Here is a 15,824-nt window from a genome sequence, read left to right as displayed (position 1 = left end):
TCTGTCAAATGAATCAATGAATCAATGGAAAACCGTGTCTTGTCTTTGGCATCATTAAAGTGAAGACTGTTATTTAATCAAATCAATTCTCTGTAATTATTATTACGTGATTACGTGATAATCATGTAAATGTAATTAACTAGGAAGTCGGGGCACCAAGGAAAATCTTCAGATTAAAAAGTTATAATTTTCCTACTGTAACTTTTCAGATATTTTAATATCTGATCAATTAGTCTTCTAATTAATTAATTAATTATTCTTTACCTCATGTTAGTCTCATCTCTCTCGTAAATTGTTGGTTATCTGCACGAACCCAGCCTTTACTATGAATCATCCATATATCAATTGTCTTAATCATTTATTTACTAACTAACTAAATAATCACAGAAATGCATAAACAAACAAACAAAGTAGATATGGTTACAAGGAAATTATAGGGGATGTGCCCTAGTGGGCTAAACTGGTATGGCGGCTTGGTAGACAAAGGCACTGAGAAGGGCGCGAAAGACAAAAGACACTACACAGTTGATAATTATAACCATTGAAATGCTACTCCGTTGCACATGAACGCTCACTCATTCGGGAATAATTGCAATCAATATATATATTTACGCTCAGTGTGTCGTCGTGATCTCTGTTGGAATCGTCTGTCTTTCTGCTGGAAAGTTAATCTGAATTTCTCTTTGCGTCCCTGGAGTCTTTTGTGGTTAGAATGGATACTTCAGCCCCTTTCAGAAATGTTCTTATAGAATAGATGTTTCGGCGGTTGTCGGTCTTCGCGTTCCAGGTCGACATAAATTCTAGCTGCAGACTAGTAATTAGTATTGAAGATTTGCTCTTATTCTATCGGTATCGATAGTCTCAATGTTGAACCATTTCCACCAGTGTAATCGAGGTACGCTTGGTCTCAAGATGATTTCTCCAGGTGGGGTTTATATTCGGAACAGCAGACAAGGCTGTCCCATGATGCCAGATCAATGTCTGTGCTCATGGGGCGGGCCAATGACTTAGTTAACTTTAAAGGGAATCGGATTATCTTTCATTAAACAGTTTAAAATCACATTACATAATTTCACAAATAGTTTCATCTTTACTCATTCATTTTATACAATAATTAGATGCAAATCTCATAACGGAGACTCTTGTATTAACAGAGTTATGGTAATGTGGCTGTATTGTCTCTCAATGAGTTTCACAAACATTAAACAAAATGGACCGGTCGTAGCTGGATTCCCCACCGACCATTTACACATTCTCCAAAACATAGACATTGTTCAGTTCTCAAGTTCTGTGATGTAGAAGAGGTTCCTTTGTTCTACTGTGAAGCTTTCTGTCTCTATACTGCATGAGGGAGAGAGTCTCCTCCAGGAATTTATGACCTGAGATAACAGAATCTGGGTGTAAGAGGGAAAGAGGGGGAAGGCACTCGCTATACCCAAAGAGGGCCACGTCATGACAACCGGAAGACCAAAAAGTGAATGAATAAATGACAGGTCAGGATGTTATAGCCCATCTCTCTGTCAACAGTTTGACTTGGTGGAGCTATGTGCATATCAACAGTGTTGTTTTAACCAATGGGCTGGGTTCCAGGCTTGCAGCTGTTGCTTGTCTCAACCTGCTGGGGTGTTGCCACCCTGGTCTGCAGGACAAGAGGACAAAACCACAGTGCTCAGTTTGTGACATCCTCCCAGACCACTGTGTTATCTACACCTCAGTGGTCACTGGCACTGCCCTCTACTCTCCCCACCAATCTGTGTAGGAACATTCAACCTCTCCTCCAGCCAAATGAATACATTAAAATGACTAGGAGGTTTTGGCCAGACACATAGCAATTGTTTCCATGTGGTTTGCTAAGCAGTTGGACACCTTTTTTGCTTATTCTTTTCATGTAGTTCATGTGTCTCAAATCCCTTGTCTCAAATGTACTATCCACCACCACTGTCACACTGTCCTTTTATTGAAGACCATCTGCTTCCTGTGTATAGTGGAAGGAAAAGAAAGGAAGCTGAAAAACAGAGGGAAAGGCGGTGAGTCAGAGGTGAATAGAAGAAGCGGTGAATATATGAGAGGCTGAGCGCCCGCGCCTCAACTCTGGCAGTGTCACGTCTCAGTCCTGGCTGCTCAGAGACGGCACCGCTGGCTGGGGAATAAATAGACTGTGGAAATGAGGTCTGTATCTTGTTTGTGTGTATGCAGAGATGCCCAGAGAGGGACAGGGCTCAGTCAGCCTGTTCCTGTAAGCTCCTGTCCCACGGTCAGAAATGTTATGCATTATAATCACAGCTGTCTTTGTTCCTATTGGACACCATTACCTCTTCACTTCGCACCTTTCCGTTTTGGGGTTGTCAGTAATTGTTTCACCATCTTTTAATGTAGAGGGACAATGGCATGCTGTACTGTAGCATAATAGTTGATATTGATATCTCCGTCATCAGAATGTGGACCAGTATAGGAGTCGGGAATGGTGAATAGTTCATTAGGCCACACGTCCAAAGAAAGGGGTTGTTTTGTTTCGTTATTAACCTCCATTTGCCAGATGTTGAACCGCCCACCCACCTCTCTACAGTCTGTTAGACTCCAGATACGGTACTATGGTCCATGATACAGACCTCTCTACAGTCTGTTAGACTCCAGATACGGTACTATGGTCCATGATACAGACCTCTCTACAGTCTGTTAGACTCCAGATACGGTACTATGGTCCATGATACAGACCTCTCTACAGTCTGTTAGACTCCAGATACGGTACTATGGTCCATGATACAGACCTCTACAGTCTGTTAGACTCCAGATACGGTACTATGGTCCATGATACAGACCTCTCTACAGTCTGTTAGACTCCAGATACAGTACTATGGTCCATGATACCCACCTCTCTACAGTCTGTTAGACTCCAGATACGGTACTATGGTCCATGATACAGACCTCTCTACAGTCTGTTAGACTCCAGATACGGTACTATGGTCCATGATACAGACCTCTCTACAGTCTGTTAGACTCCAGATACGGTACTATGGTCCATGATACAGACCTCTCTACAGTCTGTTAGACTCCAGATACGGTACTATGGTCCATGATACAGACCTCTCTACAGTCTGTTAGACTCCAGATACGGTACTATGGTCCATGATACAGACCTCTACAGTCTGTTAGACTCCAGATACGGTACTATGGTCCATGATACAGACCTCTCTACAGTCTGTTAGACTCCAGATACAGTACTATGGTCCATGATACCCACCTCTCTACAGTCTGTTAGACTCCAGATACGGTACTATGGTCCATGATACAGACCTCCTTACATTCTGTTAGACTCCAGATACGGTACTATGGTCCATGATACAGACCTCCTTACATTCTGTTAGACTCCAGATACGGTACTATGGTCCATGATACCCACCTCTCTACAGTCTGTTAGACTCCAGATACGGTACTATGGTCCATGATACAGACCTCTCTACAGTCTGTTAGACTCCAGATACGGTACTATGGTCCATGATACAGACCTCTATACAGTCTGTTAGACTCCAGATACGGTACTATGGTCCATGATACAGACCTCTATACAGTCTGTTAGACTCCAGATACGGTACTATGGTCCATGATACAGACCTCTCTACAGTCTGTTAGACTCCAGATACGGTACTATGGTCCATGATACCCACCTCTTTACAGTCTGTTAGACTCCAGATACGGTACTATGGTCCATGATACAGACCTCTCTACAGTCTGTTAGACTCCAGATACGGTACTATGGTCCATGATACAGACCTCTACAGTCTGTTAGACTCCAGATACGGTACTATGGTCCATGATACCCACCTCTCTACAGTCTGTTAGACTCCAGATACGGTACTATGGTCCATGATACAGACCTCTACAGTCTGTTAGACTCCAGATACGGTACTATGGTCCATGATACAGACCTCTACAGTCTGTTAGACTCCAGATACGGTACTATGGTCCATGATACCCACCTCTCTACAGTCTGTTAGACTCCAGATACGGTACTATGGTCCATGATACCCACCTCTCTACAGTCTGTTAGACTCCAGATACGGTACTATGGTCCATGATACCCACCTCTCTACAGTCTGTTAGACTCCAGATACGGTACTATGGTCCATGATACCCACCTCTATACAGTCTGTTAGACTCCAGATACGGTACTATGGTCCATGATACAGACCTCTCTACAGTCTGTTAGACTCCAGATACGGTACTATGGTCCATGATACAGACCTCCTTACAGTCTGTTAGACTCCAGATACGGTACTATGGTCCATGATACAGACCTCTCTACAGTCTGTTAGACTCCAGATACGGTACTATGGTCCATGATACAGTAACTTTAGAACTGTTAGCTTGCAGCTTGTCTTTGTGCGTCAGGAGTGTGGGGACATAGAGCTTTAATTGTCATTCACAGGTCATTCAGTAGCCAGGCCTCAGAGTCTATAGCACTGTGCTAACAGGCACCAACTGAACTACAGCAGCCAGGCCTCAGAGTCTATAGCACTGTGCTAACAGGCACCAATTGAACTACAGCAGCCAGGTCTCAGAGTCTATAGCACTGTGCTAACAGGCACCAACTGAACTACAGCAGCCAGGCCTCAGAGTCTATAGCACTGTGCTAACAGGCACCAACTGAACTACAGCAGCCAGGCCTCAGAGTCTATAGCACTGTGCTAACAGGCAGCAACTGAACTACAGCAGCCAGGCCTCAGAGTCTATAGCACTGTGCTAACAGGCACCAACTGAACTACAGTAGCCAGGCCTCAGAGTCTATAGCACTGTGCTAACAGGCACCAACTGAACTACAGTAGCCAGGCCTCAGAGTCTATAGCACTGTGCTAACAGGCACCAACTGAACTACAGCAGCCAGGCCTCAGAGTCTATAGCACTGTGCTAACAGGCACCAACTGAACTACAGCAGCCAGGCCTCAGAGTCTATAGCACTGTGCTAACAGGAACCAACTGAACTACAGCAGCCAGGCCTCAGAGTCTATAGCACTGTGCTAACAGGCACCAACTGAACTACAGCAGCCAGGCCTCAGAGTCTATAGCACTGTGCTAACAGGCACCAACTGAACTACAGCAGCCAGGCCTCAGAGTCTATAGCACTGTGCTAACAGGCAGCAACTGAACTACAGCAGCCAGGCCTCAGAGTCTATAGCACTGTGCTAACAGGCACCAACTGAACTACAGCAGCCAGGCCTCAGAGTCTATAGCACTGTGCTAACAGGCACCAACTGAACTACAGCAGCCAGGCCTCAGTCTATAGCACTGTGCTAACAGGCACCAACTGAACTACAGCAGCCAGGTCTCAGAGTCTATAGCACTGTGCTAACAGGCACCAACTGAACTACAGCAGCCAGGCCTCAGAGTCTATAGCACTGTGCTAACAGGCACCAACTGAACTACAGCAGCCAGGCATCAGTCTATAGCACTGTGCTAACAGGCACCAACTGAACTACAGCAGCCAGGTCTCAGAGTCTATAGCACTGTGCTAACAGGCAGCAACTGAACTACAGCAGCCAGGCCTCAGAGTCTATAGCACTGTGCTAACATGCACCAACTGAACTACAGCAGCCAGGCCTCAGAGTCTATAGCACTGTGCTAACAGGCAGCAACTGAACTACAGCAGCCAGGTCTCAGAGTCTATAGCACTGTGCTAACAGGCAGCAACTGAACTACAGCAGCCAGGCCTCAGAGTCTATAGCACTGTGCTAACAGGCACCAACTGAACTACAGCAGCCAGGCCTCAGAGTCTATAGCACTGTGCTAACAGGCACCAACTGAACTACAGCAGCCAGGCCTCAGTCTATAGCACTGTGCTAACAGGCACCAACTGAACTACAGCAGCCAGGCCTCAGAGTCTATAGCACTGTGCTAACATGCACCAACTGAACTACAGCAGCCAGGCCTCAGAGTCTATAGCACTGTGCTAACAGGCACCAACTGAACTACAGCAGCCAGGCCTCAGAGTCTATAGCACTGTGCTAACAGGCACCAACTGAACTACAGCAGGTCAGACAATTAGGGGGACAGTGATTGTCCTCAGGAAGACAGAACAACAGTTTAAATACATTTTCCAATTTTGTCATCAAGGCCCTTTTTTTGCCATATGCTTTTCTCTTTTTTCCATTATACCTCTCTACTCGCCCCTCTGTCCTCTCCTTTCCTCTCTTCTGTGGCTGTGTCCCATTTGCTCAGCTGTCTCAGAGCAGGTGACAAACTGCAGGTGGACCCCACACCTCCGCTCCAGACAAGCCCCCGTCCAGCAGACCAGAGGGGGGTCAGGAAAGGAAGATTTCTCTCATGTTGGAATGGTGACAGGCAGTAGATCCTGGGTTCTCTCATGTTGGAATGGTGACAGGCAGTAGATCCTGGGCTCTCTCATGTTGGAATGGTGACAGGCAGTAGATCCTGGGTTCTCTCATGTTGGAATGGTGACAGGCAGTAGATCCTGGGTTCTCTCATGTTGGAATGGTGACAGGCAGTAGATCCTGGGTTCTCTCATAGTGGCAGAACATTGATTGGGCCTTTAGTCTGATATCTATCTGTTTTTTCACATTTATTTATAGTGACTTAAACTAGCACTTACTCTCTCAAATAACATCAAAACATGTTAAGTGCAGGCTCAAATGAATGAAGTGTGAAGGGGGTTTATTATGTGTAATGAATAAAGGTTTTGAACTGTTTATCAACCTCCCTCTCAGTTATTAAGACGGTCTGTCTTGGAACCCACTTATATGGACATGTAATATGAATTGTCTGAGGGTATCGGTGACATTTCAGAATGCATTGAAAACAAGTGGCTGTCGATATTGGCATTTCACTGAGCTTATGCCTGTTTATGATATCCCATTACAATTGTCATTTAACGGTGGGAAAATGTCTGGAAAACTAGTTTTTAGATGACTTTTGTTCGATGCAGAGTTTCTGAGAAATGTTATGCCCAGGGGGTCAGTGTGTGAAATTGTAAAAGCCAAAGCCTCTGCTGGGTATGTAAAACAATCCCTCTCTCTGTGTGTGAGGGTATTGTAAAACAATCCCTCTCTCTGTGTCTGTGGGTATTATAAAACATTCCCTATCTCTGTGTTGTGGGTATTGTAAAACATTCCCTCTCTCTGTGTGTGTGGGTATTGTAAAACAATCCCTCTCTCTGTGTCTGTGGGTATTGTAAAACATTCCCTCTCTCTGTGTGTGTGGGTATTGTAAAACAGTCCCTCTCTGTGTGCGTGTGTGGGTATTGTAAAACAATCCCTCTCTGTGTGTCTGTGGGTATTGTAAAACAGTCCCTCTCTCTGTGTTGTGGGTAATGTAAAACAATCCCTCTCTGTGTGTCTGTGGGTATTGTAAAACAGTTCCTCTCTCTGTGTTGTGGGTAATGTAAAACAATCCCTCTCTGTGTCTGTGGGTATTATAAAACATTCCCCTTCTCTGTGTGTGTCGGTATTGTAAAACAGTCCCTCTCTCTGTGTGTGTGGGTATTGTAAAACAGTCCCTCCCTCTGTGTGTGTGGGTATTGTAAAACATTCCCTCTCTCTGTGTGTGTGGGTATTGTAAAACAGTCCCTCTCTCTGTGTGTGTGGGTATTGTAAAACATTCCCTCTCTCTGTATGTGTGGGTATTGTAAAACAATCCCTCTCTCTGTGTGTGTGGGTATTGTAAAACATTCCCTCTCTCTCTGTGTGTGGGTATTGTAAAACAGTCCCTCTCTCTGTGTGTGTGGGTATTGTAAAACATTCCCTCTCTCTGTATGTGTGGGTATTGTAATACAGTCCCTCTCTCTGTGTGTGTGGGTATTGTAAAACATTCACTCTCTCTCTGTGTGTGGGTATTGTAAAACAGTCCCTCTCTCTGTGTGTCTGTGGGTATTGTAAAACAGTCCCTCTCTGTGTGTGTGGGGGTATTGTAAAACAGTCCTGATCTCTGTGTGTGTGTGGGTATTGTAAAACAGTCCCTCTCCCTGTGTGTGTGGGTATTGTAAAACAGTCCTGATCTGTGTGTGGGGGTATTGTAAAACAGTCCCTCTCCCTGTGTGTGTGGGTATTGTAAAACAGTCCCTCTCCCTGTGTGTGTGGGTATTGTAAAACAGTCCTGATCTGTGTGTGTGTGTGTATTGTAAAACAGTCCTGATCTGTGTGTGTGTGGGTATTGTAAAACAGTCCCTCTCCCTGTGTGTGTGTGTGTGTGTGTGTGTGTGTGTGTGTGTGTGTGTGTGTGTGTGTGTGTGTGTGTGTGTGTGTGTGTGTGTGTGTGTGTGTGTGTGTGTGTGTGTGTGTGTGTGTGTGTGTGTGTGTGTGTGTGTGTGTGTGTGTGCATTAGCTGGATGCACCCACCTTGCCAGGTGAAACATACAGCAGCAGCAGGTGATGTGACAGGCTTGCAAATCTTTAGAAATGAATAAAAGAACCCCCAGACAGATGTGTAGAGGATGTTTGGGGACGTGCTGAGAATGGAGAGGAGGAGGGAGGGACTAGTGCCAGCCTCGCAGCCAGACGGCCATCTTAGGGCTGTTATCACTGCCAGCTTGTTTGTGACACCTGAACCAGATGTCTCTCTCTCTCTGTGTGACATTAGTACTTTAAAACGATTTGAGGTATAAAAAAAACTACAGATTTAATAAGATATTTTTTATAATAGACATCAAGATGTTTTTAATGCATGTACATGATTCAGAGGACATTTCGTACAATTTCAGCCCTTTGGTCACATTAGCTTCACTCTAGTATACACACTAGGTAATTCAACTGTGAATTACAGCTTGAATGAATGTGCTTTAAGACTGAAATGTGTCTGACACTGTTAGTCTTCAATGCTTTCTAAATGAGGTGGGGAAGCATCAACATTTCTCTTCAGGTGATGAAAAGGGTTTTTGATTGTCAATGGCTCCTGCAGTGTAAGGATTCTGATTGCTATTCTCTCTCTTCAAAGAACTCATTTCTGAATCCCAGGCAAAATGGAAAAAGTGTTTGAATGGTTTTGCTCTAAATGGAAAGAAAATGACACACTCTCACTCTGCAACTTTGTGCAACTTTAAAATGATCCCTCCATGGCTGAAGTAGCCAGCATTGACCCCTTGCTTCCCTTTCCGCTCTATTCCAGATGAGACGAACTACGACGCCTCTGGTTCTTCTGATGTACCCAATGACACAACAGCCTCCGCCCATCCCATTCACCCATTGGCCGGCTTGCTGTTGGTGGATGAGGAGCCTTTATCAGTCGTCCAACCAGATGGCAGGGCTGTGTCAGAGGGGGTGGGGCTGAGAGAGCAGCCTGCCTTCTCCTCCATACTGACCCTGCTGGCGGACAAACACCCACTGAGCTTGGTCCGATCCAAGGCCTCGCCAACCATCACCAAGGACAACAACCAAACCAGCCAGTGGCCTTCGGTTGCTCCCTTCTCCTCCTCTTCTTCTTCTTCTGTGGAGCCGAGCAGAGACCTGTCTGACAGCTCAGGTTTGACTCCCAGCATGCTTCACCAGACCAAGGTGTCATCAATTACCAAGGCGTCATCAATGTCAGTGTCATCAGTGGCGTCCTTCATGACTGGGGATTGGAGGGCAGTGTCATCATCAGCACATACATTGTTCTCATCATCATCAACAATATTATCATCACCATCATCACCACCACCATCAGCAGCAGCAATGTCATCACCATCATCACCATCAGCATCATCACCACCATCAGCAGCAGCAATGTCATCATCATCAGCATCATCACCATCGTCAGTAGCAGCAATATCATCATCATCATCATCACTATCAACATCATCACCAGCATCACCACTATCACCAGCATCATCATCTGAATGGTTAATAACAACAGCCTTTGCTTTATCCTATGACATCTCAAGCCTGTCTAACCCTGTCAGTGTGACACAAACTGCCTCATCAGTGTCATCTGTGTTTCCTCTGAATAAAACATCATTGAATCCCCCAATCCAATCCAGCATTAGTTTAGATGTAGATATATTTACAGTCACAAAGAGCTTACCACTTCCGCCCTCTGACTCCACTCACCAATCACTGACTAGAGGAGTGACCACAGAGACCAGTGGCACCAAATCACAAGTCAGGACTCCGGACTCTGCAGCTCCAGCATCGCTTCAATCCCATGGCTTGTATGGGACACAAAGGACAACATCGTCAAACAGAATAGACGCCAGCCCTTTCACAACATGGAAACCAGCAAAGACAGAACCAAACCACTCCACCTCTACTAGTGTTACCTCTGGAAACGTCCCTTTCACCGTTTCAGCCAGAACCATCAGATCAGCAGACAACCGCAGGAGCAGGACTGTTTTCACTAACAACAGAGAGACAAGCTCTTTACTTCTCTCCTCTCATGTCCAGGACAGTCAAGCTGATCAAAGCCAACAGGGCGGATTACAAACTTTCCGCTCAGCATTGCTGTCACCTCCACCTACTCCCTCACAAGGATATGTAGTTCCTAGTCTCATCACAGGGGAAAATATCAGTGTAACACAAAACAGGACGAATAGAGATAAGACATGGACAGGTAGTCAGATGGCTTTTATAAGAAGCACCTGGCCTGTAGCAGTTACCTCAGTGCCTTCTCATGCTGTAGATTCAAGTGTATCTTTTATAAGAAGCGCCTGGCCTGTAGCAGTTACCTCAGTGCCTTCTCATGGTGTAGATTCAAGTGTATCTTTTATAAGAAGCGCCTGGCCTGTAGCAGTTACCTCAGTGCCTTCTCATGCTGTAGATTCAAGTGTATCTTTTATAAGAAGCGCCTGGCCTGTAGCAGTTACCTCAGTGCCTTCTCATGCTGTAGATTCAAGTGTATCTTTTATAAGAAGCGCCTGGCCTGTAGCAGTTACCTCAGTGCCTTCTCATGCTGTAGATTCAAGTGTATCTTTTATAAGAAGCGCCTGGCCTGTAGCAGTTACCTCAGTGCCTTCTCATGCTGTAGATTCAAGTGTATCTTTTATAAGAAGCGCCTGGCCTGTAGCAGTTACTTCGGTACCTTCTCATGCTGTAGATTCAAGTGTATCTTTTATAAGAAGCGCCTGGCCTGTAGCAGTTACTTCGGTACCTTCTCATGCTGTAGATTCAAGTGTATCTTTTATAAGAAGCGCCTGGCCTGTAGCAGTTACTTCGGTACCTTCTCATGCTGTAGATTCAAGTGTATCTTTTATAAGAAGCGCCTGGCCTGTAGCAGTTACCTCAGTACCTTCTCATGCTGTAGATTCAAGTGTATCTTTTATAAGAAGCGCCTGGCCTGTAGCAGTTACTTCGGTACCTTCTCATGCTGTAGATTCAAGTGTATCTTTTATAAGAAGCGCCTGGCCTGTAGCAGTTACTTCGGTACCTTCTCATGCTGTAGATTCAAGTGTATCTTTTATAAGAAGCGCCTGGCCTGTAGCAGTTACTTCGGTACCTTCTCATGCTGTAGATTCAAGTGTATCGCCGGCTGTGACGAGCAGAATATCGGCAACATATTTCCCTATCTCATCTAACACCTTACCAACCTTGTCAGATACCGACTCACCCCACTCAGACACCACAGTGGCTAAGTTAACAGGCTCGTACTGGAGCACAGCATCTCCTCAGAGCTCAACATATTTCCCTATCTCATCTAACACCTTACCAACCTTGTCAGATACCGACTCACCCCACTCAGACACCACAGTGGCTAAGTTAACAGGCTCCTACTGGAGCACAGCATCTCCTCAGAGCTCAACACATTTCCCTATCTCATCTAACACCTTACCAACCTTGTCAGATACCGACTCACCCCACTCAGACACCACAGTGGCTAAGTTAACAGGCTCGTACTGGAGCACAGCATCTCCTCAGAGCTCAACATATTTCCCTATCTCATCTAACACCTTACCAACCTTGTCAGATACCGACTCACCCCACTCAGACACCACAGTGGCTAAGTTAACAGGCTCGTACTGGAGCACAGCATCTCCTCAGAGCTCAACATATCCCAGAGATTTAGTAACAGCCACAGGGCACACCAGCTCAAGCACTCCTGACCCCAATAGGAATAATGATGAGGGAGGAAGAGCAGGAGGGGAAGTCAGCTTGGATTCAACTGCTCAGACAAGAAGTCACCCCCTCAGTGACTCCACTCTCAGCTCTGTATCTGGAACACTGAGTGACTCCACTCTCAGCTCTGTATCTGGAACACTGAGTGACTCCACTCTCAGCTCTGTATCTGGAACACTGAGTGACTCCACTCTCAGCTCTGTATCTGGAACACTAAGTGACTCCACTCTCAGCTCTGTATCTGGAACACTGAGTGACTCCACTCTCAGCTCTGTATCTGGAACACTGAGTGACTCCACTCTCAGTTCTGTATCTGGAACACTGAGTGACTCCATTCTCAGTTCTGTATCTGGAACACTGAGTGTCTCGCCCATGTCTGCTAGTAGCGTAAACCTCGGAGACGCACGATTGACCCCTCTAAACTCGCTGACTCCTTCCTTGAAATCTGACATGGGCCTGATGTCACTTCCTGTCACTGATCCATCAACTTTAGCTCAGCACCTGACACGGGCGTTAACCTCTCCCACCCTGCATGCTAGTCCCTCAACAGTACCCCAGGATCCCCAGTTCACCCTCTCCATCATCCTGAGCACCAGGCACCCTTACTTTAACCCAACGGTCTCTAGTCTCCACAGAACTGATGATGCACCGACCCAGTCTGCCTCTAGAGGAACCACATCTACACACAGACCTGTAGTGCTGTTAGCGACGCCTCCCGCTACCTCACCATCAGCGACCCAGTTTCAAACAAGGCCATTGTATATTTCTGTTAGCACAGGGTCTGAGGTAGGTTCCCCTGATATGACCCCTGAAATGTCCCTCGATAAGTCAGCTGAAATGTCCCCTTTAAATTCCTCTGAAATGTCAACTGAAATGTTCTCTGAAACGTCCCCTGAAATGTCCCTTGTAACGTCCCCTGCTATAGTTGAGGATTCCTCCACTTACATCACAGACCTAAGTGTTCATGTTTATAAGGGAACACCCCCATTAATGGGATCTCCAACACCCTCCTCTTATGTTACAGAGGACTCGTTGATTTCCAGAGGGACCAACGCTGAAGGTTCTCCTTATCTACGCCCCACTGATATCCCTGCAGATGTGAACACTGCAGAGGCTGTACCGACTCCTCTTAAACGTGCCTCCCACACAAAGAAAACTACAATAAGGGGAAAAGATGTTCTCTCTACAATGTCAGAAAGTCCCACCGTCATGAGGGAATACCCTACTCCGTCTCAGACACCGTTAATAAATGAGCATAGTCATCTTTCTCATTCTGATATAGACAGGAAAATGGGCGTGTCCTCAACAACATTGTCTACATATTTTAATACCATAACCTCTGATACAGAAGGACTTTCCACTAAAAGCCTGGAACTCAATGGACATCTAACACCTGTCTCCTCTCACTCACCTGATAGAGCATTCTCCCCTGGTGCATCGACACTGATGTCAAATGGGAGAGAAGATACCTTTGTTGGACACACATCTGTCACATATACTAAAGTGAGACCATTACCCAAGCCCTGGAGTTTGACACCAGCCAATCTGATGGCTTCTATATCCTCCACTACACAGAAGAGAATCATGGAGAACAACACTCCCCTGTTAGAGGGGTTAACATCAGCATTATCAGTGTCCATGCCAGAGAACAACACTCCCCTGTTAGAGGGGTTAACATCAGCATTATCAGTGTCCATGCCAGAGAACAACACTCCCCTGTTAGAGGGGTTAACATCAGCATTATCAGTGTCCATGCCAGAGAACAACACTCCCCTGTTAGAGGGGTTAACATCAGCATTATCAGTGTCCATGCCAGAGAACAACACTCCCCTGTTAGAGGGGTTAACATCAGCATTATCAGTGTCCATGCCAGAGAACAACACTCCCCTGTTAGAGGGGTTAACATCAGCATTATCAGTGTCCATGCCAGAGAACAACACTCCCCTGTTAGAGGGGGTAACATCAGCATTATCAGTGTCCATGCCAGAGAACAACACTCCCCTGTTATCATCATTATCGTCATCATCATCTTCATCACCATCTTCACTATCATCATCACCATCATCTTCATCTTCATCATCAGCAACAATATCTTCATCACCATTGTCTTCATCATATTCAGCCTTGTTATCAATGACATCGTCATCATCCGTCATGTCACACCAATCTCACATCAGCAGTGTGTCCAGTCTCACCACATCTCCCAGTCTGTCTTCCCTCTCCATGGAACGTTCTGATTCAACACCATCATCCACTTCTGGGTTGAGTTTGAGTGTGATGTCACCATCCCCATCAAGTGTCTTCCCCTCCACTGGTATGACGTCATCACCCTCTGCCCTCATGTCCCGTGGTGTGACTTCATCACCCAGCTCCCTGGCATCCAGCGTGACATCATCATCCACTGTCCGCTTGTCCACTGGTATGATGTCATCTTCCTCCGCACTCATGTCTCGTGGTGTTACATCATCATTAATCTCCCTGGCATCCAGTGTGACATCATCATTCCCCTCCCATCTCTCAGAGGAAGTGAGTGTGACTTCTGTTCTTCTTACAGAGACAGCGATGGAGGAGTTAACCGTGGGAACATCCAGAGAGACAGGGGTTAATTTCCCCAAAGACAACGAGACCAGATTATCCCAAACAGGGAACCTCACCTTAGCCGACAGGCCTGCACTCACAACATCACAGAAGTCACCTTTGACCCCTCGAGAGGACACAACGACTGTATCCCTCCAGCTCACGACCGTGACCACCACAACCATAGCTTCAACCACAACCACAACTACAACACAGCCAATCACAGAGAGCCCAACCACGACAACAACACGCAGAACCACCACCACCACCACCACTGCTCCAGCCTCCAGGAGGACACTGTCACCTCCAATCCCAAAGACCAAACCCAGAGGGACGACCACCCCGTTCCCCTTCACCACCACCACGGAGGCTCCACCCCGGCAGTGCAACGTCACAGAGAAGATCTGGGTTAAAACAAGTAAGAGACACTATTTGAACAACTCAAGAGATTCTCAAGAGAATGCCATGAACCTTTCCTCAACAGGTTGTTACATTGTTGGTTGTGGTTGTAATTACACAGATATATAGTTGAATATATATAGTTATATTTTCCAAATAGAATATGCCTTCCCTCTCTCTTCTCCTCCCTGCCTCCTCCCTCTCGCTCTCTCTCTCTCTCTCTCTCTCTCTCTCTCTCTCTCTCTCTCTCTCTCTCTCTCTCTCTCTCTCTCTCTCTCTCTCTCTCTCTCTCTCTCCCACCCCCTCTCTCTCACCCTCTCATATTTTTGTCTCTACAGTTCTGACCATCCATGTGAGAAGGAACCGTCTGGACAGCATCCAGAGACAGAACCTGCGTAGAGGGCTGACCCAGGCTCTGAGTAGAGCTCTGAATGACACCACTGCCCAGGCTCAGGTCAGTAGGACTCACACCTACTCTTTCTTTCTCTGTATGTATCTCTCTGTATCTCTCTCTGTATGTATCACTCTGTATCCCTCTCTGTATGTATCTTTCTGTATCTCTCTCTGTATATCTCTCTCTGTATCTCTCTCTCTATCTCTCTCTGTATCTCTCTCTCTCTGTATCTCTCTCTCCCTCTCTGTCTTTGTCTCTCTCTCTCTGTATCTCTCTCTCTCTGTATCTCTGTCTCTCTCTCTGTCTTTGTCTGTCTCTCTATATATCTCTCCCCCTCTCTGTCTTTGTCTCTCTCTCTCTGTATCTCTCTCTCTCTGTATCTCTGTCTCTCTCTGTCTTTGTCTCTGTCTCTCTATATCTCTCTC

The 15,824-nt window shown here is 46.0% G+C and overlaps 1 protein-coding gene across 1 annotated transcript in view; it reads left to right on the top strand.

Annotated features, from left to right (window-relative positions):
• LOC129847372 (serine-rich adhesin for platelets-like) overlaps positions 1-15,590 on the top strand; it is a gene marked incomplete at its 3' end in the record, with an annotated part of 79,136 nt that extends 63,546 nt beyond the window's left edge. The window contains exons 2-4 of the mRNA XM_055915144.1: positions 9,112-9,465; positions 14,584-15,024; positions 15,344-15,590. Coding sequence (XP_055771119.1) covers positions 9,112-9,465; positions 14,584-15,024; positions 15,344-15,590 — 1,042 coding nt within the window. The remainder of the gene's footprint in view (positions 1-9,111; positions 9,466-14,583; positions 15,025-15,343) is intronic.
• Positions 15,591-15,824: the final 234 nt, after the last annotated feature.

The sequence above is a fragment of the Salvelinus fontinalis genome, unplaced genomic scaffold (genome assembly GCF_029448725.1).
Source record: "Salvelinus fontinalis isolate EN_2023a unplaced genomic scaffold, ASM2944872v1 scaffold_0804, whole genome shotgun sequence".
In the NCBI taxonomy this organism is placed as follows: domain Eukaryota; kingdom Metazoa; phylum Chordata; class Actinopteri; order Salmoniformes; family Salmonidae; genus Salvelinus; species Salvelinus fontinalis.
Note: the sequence above shows the minus strand (reverse complement) of the source record. Positions and strands in the feature narration are given on the sequence as shown.